The sequence below is a fragment of the Mesoplodon mirus genome (genome assembly GCF_964341445.2).
Source record: "Mesoplodon mirus genome assembly, chromosome: 3".
Classification (NCBI taxonomy): domain Eukaryota; kingdom Metazoa; phylum Chordata; class Mammalia; order Artiodactyla; family Ziphiidae; genus Mesoplodon; species Mesoplodon mirus.
In genome coordinates, this window is record NC_138978.1 from 152,333,603 (window position 1) to 152,356,062 (window position 22,460).

Consider the following 22,460-nt stretch of genomic DNA (forward strand, 5'->3'; position numbering starts at 1 on the left):
TCCAGAGGTGGCAACTGATAACAATTTGGCCTCTCTCCATCAAATATTTTTCCTGTGTGTCGTTTTCTTTTTCATCATTCAGCTCATAAGCAAGCTTCTGTACTATTCCCCCCCCACACACACACACACACTTAATAATATATCAGGGGAGGTTTTCATGTTATTAAAAACTGGAAATTATTTAAAATTCTTTAGGGAATTCCCTGGCGGTCTGGTGGTCAGGACTCCTCGCTCTCACTGCCGAGGGCCCAGGTTGGATCCCTGGTCAGGGAACTAAAATCCCACAAGCCGCACGGCCAAAAAAAAAGGAAAAAAAAGAAAAAGAAAAAGAAAAAAAGAAAGAAAAGAAAATTCTTCATGAAGTCATTTGTAATGGTTGCACATCTCTTCAGTGGCTGTACCATAATTTACTTTATCCAATGCCCAGGGTTAAAACAATACAACTCTTTCAATCTCATATTACTGAAACCTCCTCTTCACCCACAAGGTCATCTACCCTCCAGATACTTCTGGTGGGCCTGGGCCATTCTGCTCCTATGACAGATGGGAAGGAAAGGGCCCTGACAATCAGCAGACAGAGCAAGGTAGCAGAAGGACCTCACCTGCCTCTTTTTTTTTTTTTTAATTTTAAATTTTTAATCGAAGTATAGTTGATTTACAATGTTGTGTTAGTTTCAGGTGTACAGCAAAGTGATTCAGTTATACATATATATATATTCTTTTTTAGATTCTTTTCCCTTATATGTTATTACAATATATTGAGTATAGTTCTCCACGCTATACAGTAGGTCCTTGTTGGTTATCTATTTTATATTCAGTAGTGTGTATATGTTAATCCGAACTCCGAATTTATACCCCCTCCCCTCACCTGCCTCCTCTTGATGGGACAAGTATGTAGCAAAAGGAGTACCGGACGGAACATGGAGGCTGTGACAGAGGCCCGGAAGCGTGGGCCCAGGGCCTGACTGCTTCTGCAATGGGGAGCACACATCTCAGCGTTTCTCGGGGCCTGGCTTCCCCATAAAAAGTTGGAGAACCACAATGAGATGCCACTTCACACCCCTTATGATGGCTATTGTTTTTAAGAAAAGAAAAAGCAAAAAGAAGTGTTGGCAAGGATGCAGACAATTGCTGGTGGGAATGTGAAATGATACAGCTGCTGTGGAAAACAATATGGTGGTTTCTCAAAAACTGAAACATAGAATAACCATATGATCCAGTAATTCCCCTTCTGGGTATGTATACCCAAAGGAGGGAAAGCAGGGCCTTGAAGGGACGTTGCTCACCCGTGCTCATACAGCATTATTCACAATAGCCAAAAGGTGGAAACAACCCAAGTGCCTGTGGAGGAACGAATGGATAAAATAAAATGTGGTATACATATACAACAGAATATTATCAGCCTTACGGAGGAAGGAAATTCTGGCACATGCTACAATATGGATGAACCTTGAAAACATTACGCTAAGTGAAGTAAGCCTAAGTGAAATAATAAAAAAACTAATATTTCTTGATTCTGCTTATACGAGGTACTTAATAGTTAAATTTATAGAGACAGAAAGTAAAATAGAGGTTACTAGGGGCTGGGGAGCGGTGCAAAGGGGGAGTTATTGTTTAATGGATACAGAGTTTTAGCTTGGGATGACACAAACTTCTGGAGAAGGACAGTAGAGACAGTTGCACAATGTAAATGTACTTAATGCCCCCAAACTATACAATTAAAAATGATTAAAATGGTAAATTTCATTATTGTATATGCTACCACAAAAAAAAAGATGGAGAACATGAAACTGCTAATAATTTATACCTTCATGGCACCATTAATCTTGCAGACAGGCAGAGGTGAGAGCATAACACAGACTCACAGGCTGGGGACTCATGTCCGGCCAGGGGTCAGGGAGCTCGCAGGCTGGAGACTGGCTGCCTTTAGAGAACCCCTTGCTCACAAAGCCATAATTAACGTAACTAATTGAAGTGTCTAAAAAGGCCAGAGCCAGACAGTGCCAGACCCGCCCCACCAGCTAGGCCTTCCTTTCAGGGCCTCCCTCACCTCTAGGAACAATGAAAGGCTTTTACCTGCCATGCAGAGACAGGTGTATTGAGGATTCCTCAGCAGGGAGGGAAAGGGATCTGGGGGCAGGAAGATGGGGATAGAGGAAGAGATTTCGGTCACTTCCTCTAAGTCAGTTCCTTGGCTTTCCCGGAAATCCTTGCCTCAATTGTCCTTCTTAGGGTGGCGGTTTCAAGGAAAGCGACCGACGCCTGGTTTCCAGAACAGCTCTCTCCCCACCTCCCCACCCCCGACTTGCTGAACAACCCTGGGCAGTTACTCTACAGCTCTGGACCTCCTTGAGGTCTATTTGGGGAGGACAGAGGGACAATAATCCAAACAAAGACTCTAAAGCAGAAGGTCTGAGCTAACAGAGGGGGTGACTGCGGTGGGGCCCCCTGGGGAGAGAAGGAGGGAAAGGAGCAGCCTTCCCAGTTTCCAGAGTCATCCACTTACGGCACAGGTGCTGGTTTCTGTGGGCCACTCGAATCATCCTTTTCCTCTTCAGTGAATGACAGGCTGGGACCAAAGTCCCATCCTGCCCTAAGGTTCATTTGATATTTCCGTTTTCTATTACTGGTACCTTTACCGGTAAAAACTATCCCAGTTCGCACTTACCCAAGAACACATCCCAGCGTTTCCAGTATCTAAAAGCTGCCGGTGCTCCAGGGCCTGATTAAGAGTTCAGGCCACGCTGATGGCCTTCTACTGCAAGAGAACCTTAGGGGTTTTCTATGGAAACTGAAAAAAGCCACTGGCATCTCTGTCCATCTTTGTCCAAAGAATAAGAGAGATGAGCGTCCCCTCCCCTGCTCTTGCCTCCCTAGGCCCTCCCTCTGCCCGCACAGGGCCATTAAAGCTGCTCAGCTTCCCTTCCCCCACAGCCTGTCGCCCTGACCCAGGGGGTGAGGGTCAATGATGGGGTCACTGGAGGCGCCCAGCTCAAAACCAGCTCCTTCGCTTAGGAAGGAATTTAACCCTCTCCCCTCCTGGCTCATGACTATCCACCTAGCAGATCTACGGGTATGGAGGGAAAAAGTTATTGCAGGGAGGATCACACAGACCCACGTGACAATTCTGAGTGCACAGTGGAAATGAGCCCTGGATTTGGAGGCAGAAGGTCTGAGTTTGAGCCCTAGCTCTGCCACAAAATCAAGGTGCAATCCTGGGCAAGTCTTAATTCTCTGAGCCTCGGTTTTCCTATCTGTAAATTGGGAGTCAAAATACACCCCACCAGATTGCTTGGAGCCTCAGCGTAGTGATTTTCTAAAAGTCAAAGCAGTTAATACACTTGATGGTTTAGAAAGCCCCATATAAGTATACGGGATTTGGACGCCTGTAACTCACTGTGGGACCTGAGACACACCACCCAACCTTGCAAGGTCTCAGTTTTTCCATTTGCACATGGGATGAATTATTACTTCTTCTCTCAGAGATAAAACTTTAAGCTTGGGGTTGGCGGAGGGGGGGGGGTCCAAGGTTTTTGATGTTGCGGAAATATAAGTGCTGCTAAGCCCCTGGTTCCTACCTTCAGGCTGCAGCCCAAATCAGCAGAAAGATCGTGACAGCACCTGCCATTTTTCGAGTGGGCACAACAAGCTAAGCACCTCACAGGTATTTTTGGCAGCAACAAAACCCATTTTATAGTTGAAGCATCTGAAGCTAAGGGGTGGAAGCAAAATCCCACTGAAGGTCCACCTGACTCCAAGTCCAAAACCACAGCACAAGGACCTTGGAGAAAAGGCTGCTTCCCCGCAGGCACTCCCAACCCAATTAGCCCTCTCGGCTGTGGGGCTGGGTGCCGGGGGACAGCCTCCACTTCCTGCCGGGTTCCTGCAGGCAGCTCCCAAGGGTCCAGAGTCCAAAGGTTAGTTAAAGGCTGTCTGTTACTATGAATTATTAAAATTCACCAGCAGCTGGGTTTGGTGAATGTGGTGGTTTCATGCTTCCAAGCGATCCCAACTTATACGTGAATTTCACCAGTTTTGCAAAAATCCATTCTACTTGGTGTAGAACTGTCCCCTTAGTGACCGGTTTAAGGGACAACACTGGGCAAAGGACAAAAGGCAGTGCACTCTGAGCCATATCATTTCTTCTATACCTGGCAACACCCTGCCTGCAGCTAGTGTGTGAGAGAGTTCACCCCCTTTTCTGGGCTGCTCCCCAGCGCCAGCAGAGCCGGGTCCACACACTGGGGTCCACGCCCCGGCCCACCTCCATCCCACACCCCCACCCCTGCTCCAAGCTCCTGGAACACTTGGGGCAGCAGCTCATTCCCTCGTTTCTTTGAGTGCATGGGTCACTCCTGTAACAGAATAACCACAGCGATAATTACAGCAGTAAATGCCTGGATAAGACACACACCCCTGTGCCAGACACTGTCTGAACACTTTCCATATAACCCTTTTTATTTAATCCTCTCAGTATCAGGTACGACTGTCAGCAGCATTTTACAGTTCTGGAAGCTGAAGCACAGATTAGTTAAGTAACTTGGCCAGGGTCACACAGCACATTTGTGTGCCAAATCTGAAGGAAGAATACAGTGGGAGGCCGAGAGAGGTGTCAGAGCCGACCAAGTCTGTACTCACCACACTCTGGAGAGGTGCTCCTCCCCCTTTCCCAGATCCACAGAGGTCATGCTCATGACCCAAGGGAGGAGCTGCCCCACATCCATACAGGCCCCAGGAGAGCCGCACTGTCCCACTCCAGCACAAGCCCTAACAACCACCACCACAGTGGCCGCGATACTAATACCAGTTCCCACTTACTGGAGTCTCCTATACTGCAGGCCCCGAACGAAGCACTGTAATATATACATCACTTCACTGAATCCTTTTAACCTTGGGAAGTAGGTATTCATCTTTTCCCACTTTGTAGGTGAAAAAACTAGGCTCTAAGAAAGTTCTAGTATTTGCCAGAAATCTCACAGCTCAGAAGAAGCAGAGCCAGGACTCAAACTGGGATCTGTCTGATTCCACCTTGTACGTAGCCTCCGAAACCAAGCCCATGGAGACAGAAACGTCTCCAGCAGTCCTGGTGCCCAGGCCAACTCAGCCGAAAGGGCTTGTTCCCACAATGCAGCTATTTCCCATGATCCTGTCTCACCTCCCCAGACAGATTACAGCTTCCCTGTGGGCAGGGTCTGGTCTCCTCCCCAACACACACACACCCAGTGCCTTCACATAATAAGGAATTGGTAGAGCTTATTCATCCCTGAATAGCTTATTTGTTAAAACTATGTATCAAACCACTGCCTTTAAAATAGACATCCAGAGATTCATATTGATCAATCCCGAACAAAGTAAGTTTGCTCATTCATCGAGGAATGGCACATCCCAGGAAAGCTGGCCACTCTCACTCACTTGAGCCCCTGTGGGACCAAAGCCGGGGTGAGTGTGGGTCAGGGCAGACCAGGAAAAGGGACCTCCCCTCCGCAGGCTGCCAGGCTTGGCCTCACACCCTGGGAAGTCGCAGCCTTGCAGGGGAAGGGAAGTTGTCTGATTACCAGATGGTTCAGCACGACCCGAAGGCAGCAAAAATGTCTTTGAATGGAAAGAAAAAGCACAGGGTTCTGTTGGAAGTTTGTTGCAGGATAATGAGAGAGAAGTTTCAGCCTGAAGGAATGAGCCACCCATTCTGAAAGTTCTCTGAGACACTCTCTGGTTCCTCGCTGTCAACAAAGTCCTAGCTCCTTGGCCTGCATTCAAGGCTCCCTCTGACCTTGGAGGTCTCTTCCTAACTGAACTATAAGCTAATGCCCCCCCCGCCCCCCGAGGGCTCCTTAGCCTCTCGGCTGGTAGCTTAGTCCCCGTTGTTCCTTACAGCACCTGGCACAGAGGAGCCCTACTAACATTTGTCTTAGCAAGACACAGGGGTTGCTAACGGAGCCCCGAGTCTGGCGCTGGGCCCAGAGTACGTGCTCTATACACACCTAATGAACTTATCCATGCCAGATCAAATCTCAGAGTTCATCCTTTCATGAACCCCTGGCAAGAGCCTTGAGCTGGCCGGGCAAGAGGATGTCAACCCATAGAACAGAGGACAAGGAACCCGTCTCAGGACTGAGTGGCTGTCAGCTGTGGGAGGATAATAATAAGATAATAGTCCAATCCTCACAGCTGGAAACCAGGCCCATTCTCTCACTGCCCAACATCCCTCTCCCCCACTACCCAACGCATTACATTCTCTGCTCTGGCTCTTTCCAGACTCCCACAAAAGCTTCTTATCCTTCCAGAGAGTCTGCCCTTCAACAACCATCCAACGGCACCAAGCTTGGGGACATAGTTGGGATGCGAGAAACAGCCACTTGGCTGGTTCACTCTCCCCGAAGCAGCCTGGGCTCCTCCCAGCCATGAAGCAGAGGCCCGGGGATCAGGCACCACCGCCCCTAACCCTGAGAAGCCCTCCACCAACCAAAGGTCTCTGCCCTTTGGCACCTTGGCCCCCTGGGGGAACACTGACCCCTTGAAGAATGGCTAATGTAGCTACTTCTAGTCAAAGCCAAACAGTTGGGAGGGGAATGAGGGGAAATCAAGGGAAGAATGAAACCAACTTACGGGAGGAGTGGATGGAGGAAGGGGGCTTGCGTCCAGGAATGGGGACTGGTGATGAGTCCAGGGAAGCGTCGAGGCCAGCCTCGTGGAGGGGGCGCCACGGGTGCTGCTCCTGCCCTCTCCATTGTCTTCCGGGACCCCACACAACAACCTGCACACACAGAGCCCAGGCGCCCGCAGAGCTCTATCTACTGCCCCGATCTCGCAGCCGCGGAGCTAAATTCCACCAGCTCAGCTCTTTTGCAGAGAGGGGGTTGTTTTGCTTGTGCACCATTCTTTCCACGAGGGTGGTCATCTTGCCCACTCCCCCTCTTCTGGGGTCTTCTCCCACACAGCTGCTGTCCTTTTCTCTGTAGGGTTCTTTCCAGGCCCTGCCATCCTGAGAAACTCTATAGCGACTCTGCTCTGAGAGTCACTGCCCTGACACCATTTCACAGAAAGCAATCTGCAGCCCAAGCCTCAGTGAGCATGATGTGGGAGGGGAGCTCACCCCACTTACTGAAGCCATTTGGGTTCACATGGGGAGGCCATGCCATCCCCACACAGGACTGGGCTCAAACTGGCCCCGTGCTAAAGCTGCCCCGGGTACAGGCCGAGGCACCGAACGGTCAATCATAAAAGTGTTGACCTGGTTGTCTTTCCTGTCCAGCCTCTTGCCATGGCCCTGCGAGTCTCCCCACAACAGTGGAGAACAGTATGTGCTTGGCTGCAGACCTGGTCGTCATAAATTGCTAATAACAGACTCTCAATCTGAAAAACAAAATAATAGAAGGCCTGGCCCTTTCTTTCTGCTCCTCTCATCCCCACCACTATTTCCTGCAAGGCCAAGGAGAGAAAGATATGCCTCCTTTGGCCACAGTCAGGAGAGAAATCTACTCCTCAGAGGGTCACTTCTCCCCATCAACCTCGTCCTTCACGGGCACAAAAGCTGGGCACCAAGGAGCCTGAACAGGGTATGTCTTTGTTTTCCAAGGTTCCTGCCTGTCTCTAATCTCGATTTATCCTGAGATTTACTGAGCACCTGCTAAATGCCAAACTCTGTGCACCTGCCTGTGAAGGTGCCCTGAGCCACATTCATAGGTGAGAGGGCCGCTGGGGAGCGGCAGGGAGGCCAGGCCTGTGTGTTCAGTGGCGGGGGCCACCCTCTGTGCTCACCCCAGGGAGGGCGATCAATAGCAGGGCTGACCTAAACCTGACCCTCTGTCTGTGTCGTTTTGCCCCCCCCCGCCCCCCCCTACCCCCATCACCTGCCCTCTGTGAGGAGGATGGGGAGAACAGAATAGAAGTGAGGCCGGACACGAGTAAAAAGCCAGGAGCAGCCATCTTTGAAAAGAACAATAGTAAAAGGCAAATCCGCCTGGGGATAGATTATAAAATTGTGTTCAGTGTATTCGTCATATGCAAATTACATGTAAACATGTACATGGCCCTTGGAAAAATCCAAGTGTCACTGCTGCTCTTTCTGCCTCTGTCTTACTCAGGTAGTTTCCAGGGCTACCTAGGAAGCTATTTGACCACCTGGCCAGGAGACCCCAGAGGACTGTCCCAGCCCCATCTTCCTGAATCAGCTTCTCTCCCTGACCCCACCTCATCCTGAAGCCACTGGAGAAACGTGAGTACAGAGAAGGAAGAGAAAATGGGGTCATGCCCACGATGGGCACAACCAAGGTAGCAAATGAGGGAGGAGAGGAGGATGGTGGCCTCGCCAAGGCAAACACCCTTCCAGATCTGGACCCGGGATGGGCTCCCTGCAACTGTCAGGAGACGAAACGGACTCCAGGCATTCCTCGATGCCCCTAGCCTGTCCCATCACCAGTTCCTCAAAACCAATGGCAGCATGCCAGGGCAGGAGACCAGGGGACCTTGCAGCAGGATCCTGGAGTGGGTTCCCTCTTGTGCTGCTGCATGGTCAGACATGTCACGTGGATCAGCCTCGTCCCTTCAGACCCACAGTCAGCGTGGAACTACGAGGTCCCACCACCCTGTCTCTAAATCTCAATTTCCTCATCCACAAAATGGGGGGCTAGGGGCTTCCCTGGTGGCGCGGTGGTTGAGAGTCCGCCTGCCGATGCAGGGGACGCGGGTTCGTGCCCCGGTCTGGGAGGATCCCACATGCCGCGGAGCGGCTGGGCCCGTGAGCCATGGCCGCTGGGCCTGCGCGTCCGGAGCCTGTGCTCCGCAACGGGAGAGGCCGCGGCAGTGAGAGGCCCGCGTACCGCAAAAAAAAAAAAAAAAAAAAAAAAATGGGGGGCTAGATACTCTCTGCCCTTCCTAACTGACAAGGTTTCATGAGGCACCCCTGAGATGAGCTGCGTGGAGGGAAGCACACCGTGGAGGGCACCACCAGGTACACACGAGGGAGTGTGACTAAGTGTCTGACTCCATATCTGGATTTTGAAACTGCAACAAAAATTACTAGGGTAGCTGTCATCGTCCTCATCTGACTCTATTGCCACAGCAACACAGCATTCTCGTTTTATCCCAGGAGGGGTCCAAATGGTCCTCCCCAAGTTGCGGATGGGAAAAGCAAGATTCTAAGAGGTGAAGTGACAGGCCTGAGGACACACAGTCTAGACCAGGGCCTTGGTTTCCTCTGGTGCCCACTGGCTTCTACTGCCCATCGGCCCCTCAAACACCAGCACAGCAATTGTTAGAGGAAGCCTGGAGGGCTTCACCCCTGTGGGAAAGGCAGGATGTGGAGCCCCACTGCCTGCTGCACAGGGAGCAGCACCTGGGCTGGACCACCGGAGGTCAGCTCCCTCCACTCAGTCCAGCAGGACCAGCTGGTGCTCTGGGAAGGCTGCCAGCTGATCCTTCTGGGTCTTGGGCCTGACTGATGTACCCAGGAAATGGGCAGCCTGGCCCATTACCAGTTTGAAAATCATGGAAGGAAGTAGACAGGCCACTGTTTCCCCCTTACAGATAGAGACCAAGGCCAAGAAAGGTTTATGGCATTGGCAAGACCACACAGAGAGTAACCCTAAGAGCTCCCGTTTACTGGGCAAATGCTGTATAGCTAGAAAATTCCTCCAATCCCAACCATAACTCTGCCAGAGGGGAGAAGCCATGACCCCAATTTATGCAGCTCAAAGAAATTAGGTAAATGGCCCAATATCAAGATTCAAAATCCAAAAACTTCGAATCCAGAAATTTCTGACTCTAAGACCCCATGGTGTTTTCACCAAACCATCCCGCTTCTCTATAAGTTGAAGAATATTCCAGCGTTACACTGAGTGATTCATAATGTATTGGTGTGGGGAGGAGGAAGAAAGATACTGAGTGACGACCAAAGTTGGCACCTGACCCTGGAACAGGCTAGGGATGAGCCCAAACCCCCTGCCGCTCAGGCCCTTTGCAGCCCAGCCCAGTCACCCTCCAGCTGTCGGGCTCACAGACCCTAATGCAGGTGCAAACAGGCGCCTTCACACCTCAGGGCTGCAGCTCACACGGTGCCCATGCCTGGAAGGCCCTTCCTACATTCCTGACCAGAAAACTCCTATACCTCACTCAAAGCCCAGTTCAAATGTTGCCCCTCCTTTATGAATCACTCCCTAATAATCCTAGAAGAGTTGATTGTTCCTCCAGGGCATTCCAGAGCCCTTGGACATCCCTAGTCTCTAGCACTTGACTGGACTGCAATTATTTGTTTACCTGTCTGCTTCCTGCACTCTGGCAAGATTTGAGCCCCTGATACTCTCTCAGGGACAAGGACAATAGCGGAACAATAACGGCCTTCTCTTATGTATCCCTTACTATATACAATAGGCATCTCTTCACACATTTAACCAACATAACAGTCCCATGAGGCAGCGGCTATTATCACCCCTATGTTACAGATGAGGAAACTGAGACACCGAGAGGTTTTAAGTTACTTGCCCAAGACCACACAGGCAGTCTGGCTCCAGTCCGTCTGTCTGTGCGGGTACTATGCTATTCTTCCTTGCCTCCCCATCCCTAGTACAGTGCCTGGCACATGGCAGGTGTTCAGTAAAGGTCTGTTTCGTTAAGGGCTATGGAGGGAAGAGGGTGTTGCTGCACCCCAGCCAACTCCACCCCAAATCCCAGCTGGAATACCTTGGCCCAGGTCTCCCTACTTCTTGCCCCACCTTCCATTACTCCCGACATTTGCTGCTGCTTTTTCTTCTAAAAAGCTCCAGGTCCTTTTCCTGTCTCCCATCCATTTCTTCCTTGGGTGCCCCAGCAGCGGTGAGGGTCTTTCTGTCTTTCCAGTGGGAAACTGAGACCTGCAGAGGCCTCATGGCCAGTGGATTTGTTCAGAGGCACGTATCCTGCCTCCAGGGCTCGTGCCTCATAAGGACTGGTTTTACCTCTGCCTCAAGCAAGAAAAAACAAGCACCAAGATGCAGGGGAGTCTGGAGGTCAGCACCTGCCCTTTCCTCATTCCCAGCACCCCCTGGCTGACCTGGCCACTGGTCTCGAGGCTGGGCCTGAGAGGGGGGGAGGGGGCTGCTCCCTGGGGCCGGAGAGGAGGAGACAAGAGGCCCTTTGTTTCCGCAATGCTCCTGAGACACCTGTTCTCCCTCCTGCCTGCCTGCGGCCTCCCTCCCTCCCAGCCAGCTTGTGTGAGGCCTTGTTTATCCTGCAGCCCTGGCAGCCAGACCCAGCCTGCTCCCAGCGTGGGGCTCGGCAGCCCCTGCCAGCACCTGCCTGGTCCTGGAAGCCCCAGAGGCTGCTGGCCAAGCACAATTACCCCGCTGTTGACACAGTTGTTGATTTTCGGGAGGGCAGGGAGGGACAGGAGGGGAGGAGAGAAGCAGCAAAGGCATTTAACGCCAGCCTGGCTAATTTGCAGTTGGTCCTAGCAATCCTGCACCCCATCCCCGCCCCCCGACTCCCACCGCAGCTGCCTGGGAGAGGTTTGGGCTTCCAATCCCTGGGTCACTTGGGCCACACACCACAGGCACCCCCGCACACCCCATGTTTATTAGTGCACCCCAAAACCCATGCTCCCCCATGCTGCCATACACAATTCATAGTCGAACAAGGCTGTCAGGAGCCCCTAGCCACCCTGTCTTTGAGTGCCCACCAATCACCCTCCCCCGCAAAGTCATGATGCCCCAGGGTCCTTGGTGAGGGACAGGACCATTGGATATGCCCTTGGAGACCCAGGTGGGGGCCCTGGAAAACATGGGGGGTATCTGTCCTTACAACCTTCTCTTCTCTCTGACATGCTCTTGACAAGCTATCTCTTCCTCACCCTCCAGGTCATTATGTTTCCTCTTACAGGGAGCCTTTCCTGATGGCCCAAATCCGGTTGTGGGGCCCCTCCCTGATGCTTTGATGCTCCACAGCCCTCCCCCTGCACCTCCCTACCTTCACTTTTGTCAGTGAATATCTAATCTTTATCTTCCTCAAAACTGTGTAAGGGCTGCACTGGTCTCTCTCAGCCCCAGCGTACAGGGCACAGCTTTGAGGAAGGTGCTCCCCTCCTACCTGCTGAGTGAATGGGCAATGGAACAGCCCCCTCGGGCCCAAACACCTACCCCACCTCCACACCCTAGGTTCCCACTTTTTTTTTTTTTTTTTTTTTTTTCTTTTTGCGGTATGCGGGCCTCTCACTGTTGTGGCCTCTCCCGTTGCGGAGCACGGGCTCCGGACACGCAGGCCCAGCGGCCATGGCTCACGGGCCCAGCCGCTCCGCGGCATATGGGATCCTCCCAGACCGGGGCACGAACCCGCATCCCCTGCATCGGCAGGCGGACTCTCAACCACTGCGCCACCAGGGAGGCCCCTTAGGTTCCCACTTTGACAGTCCCCCCTTGGATTGATAAGGCCTGGTGGCCAGTTAAAAGAGCTTCAAGAATTACCTGTTAACTTGCCACCAGCACATGAATTTAGATTGGTAAATCCGATTAGCCAGTCATCTCTTCAGAGATCAAAGAGCAGGATCTTGAAGGACAAGGGATGAGTGAGTTGGGTGATGGGAGGGGGAGAGAGGAAGGCAGGGACATAGAGAGGACCCAGTGGGTCGCAGGCCAGCAAAGGCGCCTGGGGGAGGGTTACTGTCGGGGGGAGGCAGGGCCCTGCCCTCCTCCCCACCTGCCCGCCCCATCTGAGAACTCCTAAACCCAGCCAGCCTTCACTCAGGAGTCAGGAGGTTCGCTGCGCCTGTGGCCAGTTATCCAAACAGGACTCTGACTCCACAAGGAGGGTGGTGGCAGTCAAACGCTCCAGACCCTCTCTAAACTGCCCAACGCACCCATACCCTTGCTCACACCCAAGCCCGCTCCTCAGTTCTGGTTCCCCAAACTCCAGGTCAATCAGCACCTAGAAAGGGGTAACACATAGCCAAAGATCACCTCCAAATTGAGGGTCTCATGCTGAGGCGTATGGACCTAAGGCCAGGCAGAGCTGGTAGAAGAGGAAGGAACTTACTTTGTGAAAACCACAGGGACCTGATGCTCTGAACCAGTTCCAAAAGGGCCAGCATGTACAGCTGTGCAGACTGTGCACTGCACAACTCCAAGAACCTCATTCACCCAGACCTGTATACTTATTCCAACTTGACAGTCACGTTCATCCTTTGACTTCCTCAAATACCAAAGAGAAAGCTCTTCTGCTACCTACCTCTACCCCAGGCAAGATGTGACAGATCCCCTTTCTCTGTTCTCTGCCCTGTTTCCTGGCTCCAGTACCTGTGACAGCTGAGCCCTTCACCCAGACTAAGAGGAGAGGCCTCCCTCTCCCGGCCCCACCAGCCCCAGCTAGAGGACCCCACTGAGTGTCCAGAGCTCTTCCCCGACCCTCTCCACCCTCATCCCGGCTTGGTGGGGGGCGGGGTGACTGCAGTCCCATGCTCACAATGACACAGTAGGAGGAGACTGCATCTCTGTAGAGAGGGAAAGGAGGGTGGAGGGTGATCACCCACTGCCCCACCCTCACCAGGTGGACTGGAATCGAACCCCCAATCTGTGTGAGGCACCAGAGGCTCTGGAGAACTGAAGCTCAGGGAGGAGGGATGAAAGGAGGCCTCGCTCTGCTCTGCGGGCCTCCTCAGCAGCGCCCCGGCCAGGCTCTCTCTCTGCCTCCCAGTCCGCTCTCCCCTTGCCTTCCTGACATTGGTCTAATGTCTCCACTGTCCCCTGGGGGCTCTTAGAGGCACAGCCCTGTCCCCTGGGGTCCAGCAGGGGCTGACCAAGGTCTTCAGGGTGTAGGCCCCGCCTGGCCACTTACACACACTTACACGCACATACCCTCCCTCCTCTCCACCGGCCACAGAGAGGAGAGCTGGGCAGCCAGAGAAATGTCAGGGGCTGGAGGGGCCCCTCCCCTCTGCTTTCAACAGCTCCCTGTTCACTCCCCACTCTCCTCTCCCCACTGGCCTCGGACAGCCTGCTTGTACCTGCACACAGGCTTCCTTCCAGTCCCTTCCCAGTAATCTTTTATTTGTCCTTCCCTCCTCACCACCCCCACCCCACCCTTCGAGGGACAAGCCAGGAACCAAAGCCTCACAGGAATGGGTGAATGACTTTAGGCTCCTTCAGAAGGGCTGTGTTTCAGTAGGAGCAAGGTTTCCAGAGCTTCACACCTCACAGTGAGACAGGAAACTCCTCACCCTCCACTCGGGGCTGCAGGGACCTGTCTTGTGTGGCCAGGCAGGGGTTAATTGTTTTGAGTCAGCGTGAGGGCAGCTTAAGCCAAAGCTCACTCCCCTTCCTGCCTCCCCCCAGGTGCCAGAGCCAATGTAGGAGGCCTCTGAGCCCAGTCCCTGGACAGCCCACCCCAGCCCAGAGCCCCCCTCCCAGAGCCCACCAGGGGGATTCATAGGCCTATTCAATGGTCATCCTGAAAGGGTATCAGTCCAGTGTTACAGGCCTTCTTATCATATTCCAACTGTTGCCCCTCCTGCCAGGGACCCCTCTTTCTGCAGAACATTCTACTGTTTGGTCAAGCCTTGACTCCCAGTCTTCCAGAGAAGAAACACTGACTACTTTGTCTGTTTCCCTGTCTGGCAATTCTACATATATTTTAAATCCTTTCCATCTTGATTACAAAAGTAATACACATCGTTGTACTACTTTTGGGAACTACAGAAAATAGGAATTAGAAAATATAAGCCGCAATTAAAACAAAACAGAAGTCAACAAAGGGTGGAGGTCTGGGGTAGGCCACCCCCAGCTACTAGAGCTGGGGATGGGTCTGCTTGGCTTGCTACACCCCTTGGACTCTAACTGGCCACCCACCAACGTCTTGGACTTCTAAAGAAATCCCCCCACCCTGGCTGCTCCTTCAAATGGCTGGACCTGGGTTGCCGTGGTACCCGCCTCTGTCATCACTTAGCACAGGGCCTGGGATTGGAGCGGGGCACCTCCGGCCCTGCCAAGGAGCAGGACCCAGCCCTGAGGCTCCTACCCGATTTGTGGGGGGAGGGGAGGGGAGGGGAGAGATGGGGACCAAGGCCCTCTGGGAACTAGTTCCCACCCCATCCTGTTCCACAGGCTGCACATTCCATTCTGAGTCAAGCAGGGGGTGGGGACTGGGGGAGGTAAGGCTGAGGGGAGGGGAACAGTCTGGCCTCCTCTGGGGCGAATCCTCCAGGGAGCTCCAGGCCTGGCAGGGATTACAGACCCAAACCACCAGGGGAGAAGGGAGCCTGAGTGTTTCTGCCCCATCTGTGGCCCCTTCCCGTTCCCCTCTCTTCAAGCCAAAACACTGACACTCTACCTCGGACATGTCCCCAGAAGACACAGAGGGACAAGATGGGGAGTAACACTAAACCCTCCCTCCGCCCTGGCCACAATCCCTAGGGCTGCTTATGGGGCTCTGTGCCAAGGCCATTTAAATGCTAAGGCCACTGATGAGGGGAGGGGAGTCTGTTGTGCGTATCAAGAGAACTGAATTCAGATTTGATGGCATGTGTCAGGCTTCCCTGAGTGGCCAAATGAGCCTGGGTAATCATGCTATTTAAGAAAAAAGGTGGCAGCTAGAGATACTGTCCCCACTTCTTCCTTTCTCTCCTCTACCCCCCAACACACCCCTCCCCCCTAAAAACGCTCCTGGCTGGGATCTTCAACCTTTGGGTACAAATCTCAGTCCCTGCTGCTCTCCTATCTTGCCCTCATGTGCACACTCTGAGATGCTGGGCCACATATAGCACATCCTGGGCCATGCCCAGGCCTTGGATTCACCCATTGATGACCTTGGGAGTAGGCAGGGGAAACCCCAGCCACTTCCTCCTCACCTCACAGCCTCTCAGAGTTCTGACCACTGTCACTCTGGACAGAAACCTGCTCCTAGGAGAGCCACAAGGGCCTTCACCATCATAAGGCTTGAGCAGGTCCAGTCTCAGGGGTCTCTGGCTAGACCCATGGATGTAACAGGCACTCGAGCGGAAGTGAATGCCCCATCCACCCAACTCCACCCCTCTCTTAGGAGGGAATTACCATATCACTGCTTCTTAGAGAAAGTATTTGAATTTTTAAAAGGAACAGAGTCACTCCTGATCAGAGAAGCTGGCAGAGGCTGAAGGTGGCCCTGCTGAGCTGGCCTGTAACAAATCTCCTAATTGAGTCTTCCCAAGGAGCTGGAAGGAGGACCAAGGAAGGGGCAGTCACCCAAAGAAGGGGTTCTTTGTCACCCAGCCAAAGAATCCCATCCAGGGCATGCCTTCCTGCTTGGGAGTGGGGAGATAGGGAGATGACAGGAGATATGAAAGCAACCCTCCATGGGTCCTGGTCCCTCGAGTGGTGACAGGCACTGTTACAGCCTTCCCGGCTAACATATCCAGGTTCCAGGAAGAGGACTAGCAAAGGGTGAGGACTGCAGCGAGTTCAGGCAGGAGTGAGCCCTCTTAAGCAAACACAGAGCACAAAAATAATTCCCATTCAAAGCACGATTTACTGTGGGCCTGGCCAGGCCTTCCCAGCACAGAGCCCTTTTCAAACACTCAGCTTCACCCCTGAATAAGGCTGGGGAAGGGGGCGTGTGGGCACAGCTGCATTTGAATTCCACTTTTTCCAGTGGCATCAGCTTCCTGGCGACCTACTCAAGGAGCTGCCCAATAAGGGCCAATCTCAAAAAGCACCCCCAGAGAAGAGAAAACCTGTGTAGAATCAGGTGTCAGCCCCTCAAGGACAGGAACACCTAGATCCTCTGGAGGAGCAGGCCTCGCTCAAGCAAACACTTGTCTGGCAACAGCAAACCCAGACCCTTACCATTCATGGAGCACTGCTGCGGACTTCATCAGACGTGAGCCTCCCAAATTCTAAGAGATAAGTATTGCTGTTACCCCATTTCATAGATGGGGAAATGGAAGCTCAGAAATGTTATGTGATGAACATCTCTCCTGGCTCTAAATCCTTTGTATTGTATATATCATGTTGCCCTGAATCTGCTAATTATCATAGTAGCAAAATGTTCAGGATGGGGCTCTCCCTATTAGGAGGAAAGATGGAAATAAGGCTGTGGATAAAACTCAAGACATTTCCAAAGCCAAGGCGGCACTGGAAATAGTCTGTCACCATTACTGATCCCAGCATTCCTGACTACAAAATCTGAGCTGGGGGTGGAATGCCCTCTCTAGGCAAGAGCAGTGCATCGTGTTAGGCAACGGTGTGCTAGTGAGACCCATTGGCTCTACCTCCAGAATGATCTCCCATCAGCCCGCCTTATCCAAGTCATCATCTCAACTCAGAATCAGCCTCCTAGCCAGCCTCTCTTCCATTCCTGCTCCCCTTCAAACTATTCTTTATGTAGTAGCCAAAGCGATGTCTCTTTTTCACATCTTTCCCACTTATAAAAGTAATTCATGACCATTGTAGAAGATTGGAAAAATCAACAGAAGATAAAGGAGAAAATAAAAATCACCCATACGCCCAGTGTCCAGAATTAACCTCTGTAAACACGGAGGCAGCCATCTAGTCTTCCATCTATGTAGGTGCGTGATGGACGTGCATGTACGTATCATTATCTTTACAAAATTGGTACTACAATAGTACCAGTTTTAGATTTTTTTAAAAACTTTTTATTATATACATTTTCCAGGCTTAAGCTATTCTTTTTCAACTATGCTTTCTGGTTTGGGTTTTTTTTTGGCATAGTTGATACATGCACATGGTACTACATTTGGAAAGGACAAAAGAATCTACATTGAAAACACCATCTTTCCTTCATCCCATCCCTCATCCACCATTTCCCTCCCCTGGGGCAACTCTGATTACCAAATAAGCTGGGTTTTTTTCTTGTGTACCAAATAATCTTTTAAAATCGTAAAGCAGATCATGTCACTCCCCTCCTTAAAACTCTCCAATGGCTTCCCATGGCCCTGGCCGTAAAATCCAGGCTCCTAACCAGGTCCCGTGCGACCAGGCTCTGGCCCTCCTGGCTTCTCCAGTCTCCCTCTGCAGCCCCACTGTTACTGCCAACCCTGTTCTGGCTGCAGGGATTTTTCTTTTGCTGTTCCCTCTGCCTGGAACCCCCTTCCTTCAGGTCTTTGTGCAGCTGGTTCCTTCTCATCCTTCAGGCCTGGACTGAGCTAGTCTCTCTCCAGGGCAGGTTTCACTGGCCTCACCATCTAGGATCTCCCCTGCCTGTCCCCACACATACATTGTCTATCACATCACCGTGTCATATTTCTGAAAATCACATAGGATCTAATATTGTCTTGGTTACTTATTCAAGTTATTTATTGCCGGTCTCCCCCCTCTAGAAAGAAGGCTCTCTGAAGGCAGGCACACTACCTGTCTTGGTCACCCTTGAAGCCCTGCTGCCTAGTACAGGGCCTGGCACATAATAGGAGCTCAACAAATTTCTGTTAAAGGGATGAATGAGGGTGACTGCAATGCTGGTTCTCATCACTGAGAGCCCACCTGCAGGATCTCCAAGCTCCAAGAACCAATCTCTTGGCCATCCTCTCCCATGACTGGGGATGGGGTTAGAGGGTCAGAGAAAAGAGAGAGAGGAGCCCATTGTCCAAGGCAGTGTGGGTGGGCAGCAGCTGCCTGCTCTTCCTCACTGTCACACAGCTTACCCCTTACTTGTGTTGTGCATTTGCAGGGTCCAGAATCAGACAAGGAACTTATGACAAACCCAAATTCCTAGTAAACACTCCAATTGCAAGTGGAAAGTTGAAGGTGAAACTTTTGCCCCTTACTTACCCCAAATCCCACATCCAGTCTGCCCAGGCAGCTGGGATATTCCAGGTTCCCAAGTGAGCCCCGGCAGCAGGCAACACAGATGCCACCTCCGAAGCAGAGCTCCCCCTGGAACAGCCTCAGCCCATCCCACCTGATTCTCCCCCAGGGCCGCAGACACTGGGGCTCCTCTCTCCATGAATTCACCCAGCCCCAGAGACACAAATGCGCATCCAATCCTGAGCCAGCAGCCCGGGTCAGGACACTCTTGGGGATATGCTTCCTTCCTGGGGCCTGATTTGCACTGAGAACACTACAGTTGGGCCAAGATTTATTTTTAAGAATGAGGAAAAGGAGGGAATAAAATGCCTTTCACAAAAGTTGTAAAGGGAGGGAGGGAGGGAAGAAGAGACGAAGGAGAAAAAGAAAAAAAAAGATTTCACAAGATGGAACTATACAAGGAGTAGGGAGGTGCTAAAATCAGGAAAGGGTGGGAAGAAGTGTGAGGTTTCTTCCTTCCCAGAAGTGGACAATTATTATAATCGATTAAATGAGCACAACCCCAAAATGCTCTTCTGGGGTCTGTACAAAGCCAGGTAAGTAATAATGGCAATAACAGGTCACATTTCTCCAGCACTTACTATATGCCAGGTACTGTTGTATGAGCTTCACTTTATTAAGACAACCCCATGAAGTAGGTACTGTTCATATTAAACCCATTTTACAGATGAGCAAGCAGATACAGAGCAGTAAGATTAAACTTCTCAAGATCATGTCTCCAGTGGCAGTATCTGGGATCCAACGCCAGAGCCCTGTCTCTTAACCCTAAGCTAGGCTTGCAGTGGTCCAACTACCATCCTGGCATTCATACCTTCCAAACCAGTATCCCTTAACTGATCATTAGATGCCAGTTTCAAAGATGTGTGCATAACTCTGACCATTTTGCATAGGGGAAAATCTAGAAAAGTTAAGGGACTCGCCCAAGCTCACACTGTCCATAGACGGGAAATTAGGACCAAAGTATGCTGAACCCCGGCATCTCGAGCGCCACTCCCCAAGGGCGCACAGTAGAAAGCAGGGTCTCTGGAAACTCCGCCCAGAGCCCAGAGCAGCAGCATCTTCTCTGGCTGTCTTTCGCCAGACCCCTTCAAGCGCCAGCGCCAAGGCGCCCTGCCCGGAAATTCCCAGAGTCAAAGCAAACTTCCCAGGAAAACTCCTCGGCTTCCTCCTAGCCCTTGTCACGGAGGCGGCTGCCAAGAGCGCCGCTGGAGTCCTTGCAGCTGCCGTCAGTCCTCCAGGGCTGGAGGCCGCCGCTCGTGCGCTCGGGGTCCTCCCGGAAAGGTCCAGGGCTGAAGTTCAAAATTCACTTCCCGCCCAGGCCCAGCTCGCGGCTCCGCCCGGGACTCTCAGGCAACCCCCACGTCTCTTGCCCTCCCCAGCTCCAGTTAAGTAATGGAGCACCTCCAGACTGGAAGACCAGGCGGGCAGATGGGAGAATCCCGCGGGCGATCCCTGCGCGTCTGGGGACTGGAAGCAGCCGGCGCGCACGTGTGTGTGTACATGTACGTGTGTGTGTGTGTACGTGTGTGTGTGTGTGTGTGTGTGTGTGTGTGTTTACGCACAGAACGCGCGGGGTGGGAAAACAATGGCGAGCCTCTGGGAACAGAGCGACTAGCCCCCCTTCCCACCTCCGTACCTCCCTACCCCCAGGCACATTTGCTTTTGCAGAGAGACAGGGATGAAAAGATTCACCTCCGACATCCAAAGGCAGGAGGTGGAGGGGTGGTAAGAAGAAGGCTAGGGTGGGAGGCGAGAGGGGTTGAAACTGGAGCAGCCAGAGCAGAAAACAAACAGGATGCAGCGCCCGGCTGGTCCGCTGGGAAACGAACCTGGAAGGGCGAGAGGGGCTGCGTGGCTGGCCCCCGGCACCCCACACAACCAGGGCAGGGGTTGATCCGCGCCTCGGTGCGGGCACCGGAGCCCCAAGCCGGATGCGCACTGGTCGCCTCGGCTTCCCGCTGGGAAATCCTTGAACTGGGCGCACAGACGGGCTGGTGAGAAAGACCTAGTGCCCCCGGCCGGTGGGCGAGAAGCGGCCGTGGGGGGGGGCACCCCAAGCCCGGCTCCTGTGGTGCGCACACAGACACAGACACCCACGGCCTTACCAGGCTGCCACCCCTCTCCACAAGGACCCGGGTCTGCCCGCGAACAGACGCCACCGCCGGAGTAGTGAGGGGTAGGTGGGGGTCCGTTCCTTTTTGAAAAACTTTGCAAAGGATGAAAACTCGCAGAGAAGAGAGCCGGCGTGTGCCCAGAAACGCGAGGTCGCGAGTGTCAAAACTTCGGAGGGCTGGAGAGGGGGGCGCGGCGGCGCGCTCTGGGCACAGAGGGGGCGCACTTACTACTCAGCCGGGCGCTGGGCTCGCGGCTCGCGGCTCCGCGCTCCTGCTACTCCTCCGTCCGGGTCCTCGCGGCTGGCAGCCTGGGCTTCCCGCTCACATTCCCCGGCGACGCTACGAACGGGCGCGCGGGGCTGGGGCAGCTGGGCTGGGAGGAGGCACGCCCCCAGCCGTCGGCCGGGGAGTCGCTCGGGACTCGTGGCGACCCCGGGTCCGCACCCCACTACTGGCCGCCGTCCGGGGCGGAGAGCTCGGTTCCGGCCGGGCGGCGCCCTCCGCCGAGCCAGGTCGCTCTCTGCACTCTGCCCTCTGCCCTCAGCTCACGGCCGTCTCCCTGCCTTCCGCGGTCCTGCTCCCTGACCAGCCGGTTGCTGCGCCGGCCGGCCCGCCCGGGTCTCCCGCTCCGCGCTCAGCGCCTCGGCTCGGTCCCAAATCAGGGCCTCGGAGGCTGACCGCTGTGCCCCAGGTTCAGACCCGGACTCGCAGCTCCGGGGCCGGGGTTCCAGAACCCGCACTCATACAGTTAAGTTCCAAGCCGGGACTGGGAGCAGGGCGCTCGTTGCTCGCTGCTGCGAGGCGACTCCACAGCCTCAGAGGAGAAAGAGGGAGGGAGACAGAGAGCTGGCAGGGGGAGGAGAAGGGAGGAGGAGGGAGGAAGGGTGGGGAGATGGAGAAGGAGGGAGGGACGGACGGAGAGTTCCCTCCTCCTCCCTGCAGCCAGGTCCCTCCAGGCATCAACAGCCGGAATCCTCTGTTGGAAAGGAAAGAGCTGAGGTTCCTGGGCGGCGGAGGTGGGTGGAAGTGGAGTGAGGGGATGGAAGGAATAGAAGAAAGAGGTGGATTCTGCCCACTCTCACTGCCCAGGTATGAGGTGCTGGGGACACCAAGATGAATGAGAAATGCCCTGCCCTTTCTGGAAGGAGACAGGTAGTGAACACATGATTGCAGTGAAGTGGAAGAGTGCTGAGATCAGCCAGGCACGTGGGGCATGGAGACCATCACGACCAGCACTAGGGTCTGGGACAGAGATCAGAGTCTTCTTGGGGGAGGTGTCATCTGAACTGCATCTTGGAAAGTAGAGCAGATTAAAGGCGTGGCAACCCTGGATCTGCAAATAACACTGTGCCCACAGTGCAGGTGGCCAGCATCTCAGCAGGTGATGGTCAGCCAGGCTCTTAAGACTTTCTGAGGCTTTGGATTTCATCATTCCCCACCACCTTCCTTGGCTAAGTTGTCTTATTCATCTTTTAGGTCTCAGCCCAGATATATACTCTTCCAGAGCCTCTCTTGATGGCCAAATCTGCATCAGGTACCCCACCTATGTATGGGCTCGGGAAGCCCCACAGTCATAGATAGTATATGGTAA

The 22,460-nt window shown here is 53.1% G+C and overlaps 1 protein-coding gene across 5 annotated transcripts in view; it reads right to left on the reverse strand.

Annotated features, from left to right (window-relative positions):
• Positions 1-21,694, reverse strand: part of SOX13 (SRY-box transcription factor 13) — a 44,560-nt gene extending 22,866 nt beyond the window's left edge. For 4 of the 5 annotated variants that reach the window (XM_082612905.1, XM_082612906.1, XM_082612910.1 and 1 more), the window contains exon 1: positions 18,720-18,767. In XM_082612905.1, the coding sequence (XP_082469031.1) occupies positions 18,720-18,733 (14 nt within the window). In that variant the 5' untranslated portion in view covers positions 18,734-18,767. Of the gene's footprint in view, positions 1-18,719; positions 18,768-21,097 lie in introns of those variants that run through there. The other variant, XM_082612907.1, reaches the window with a different exon arrangement.
• Positions 21,695-22,460: the final 766 nt, after the last annotated feature.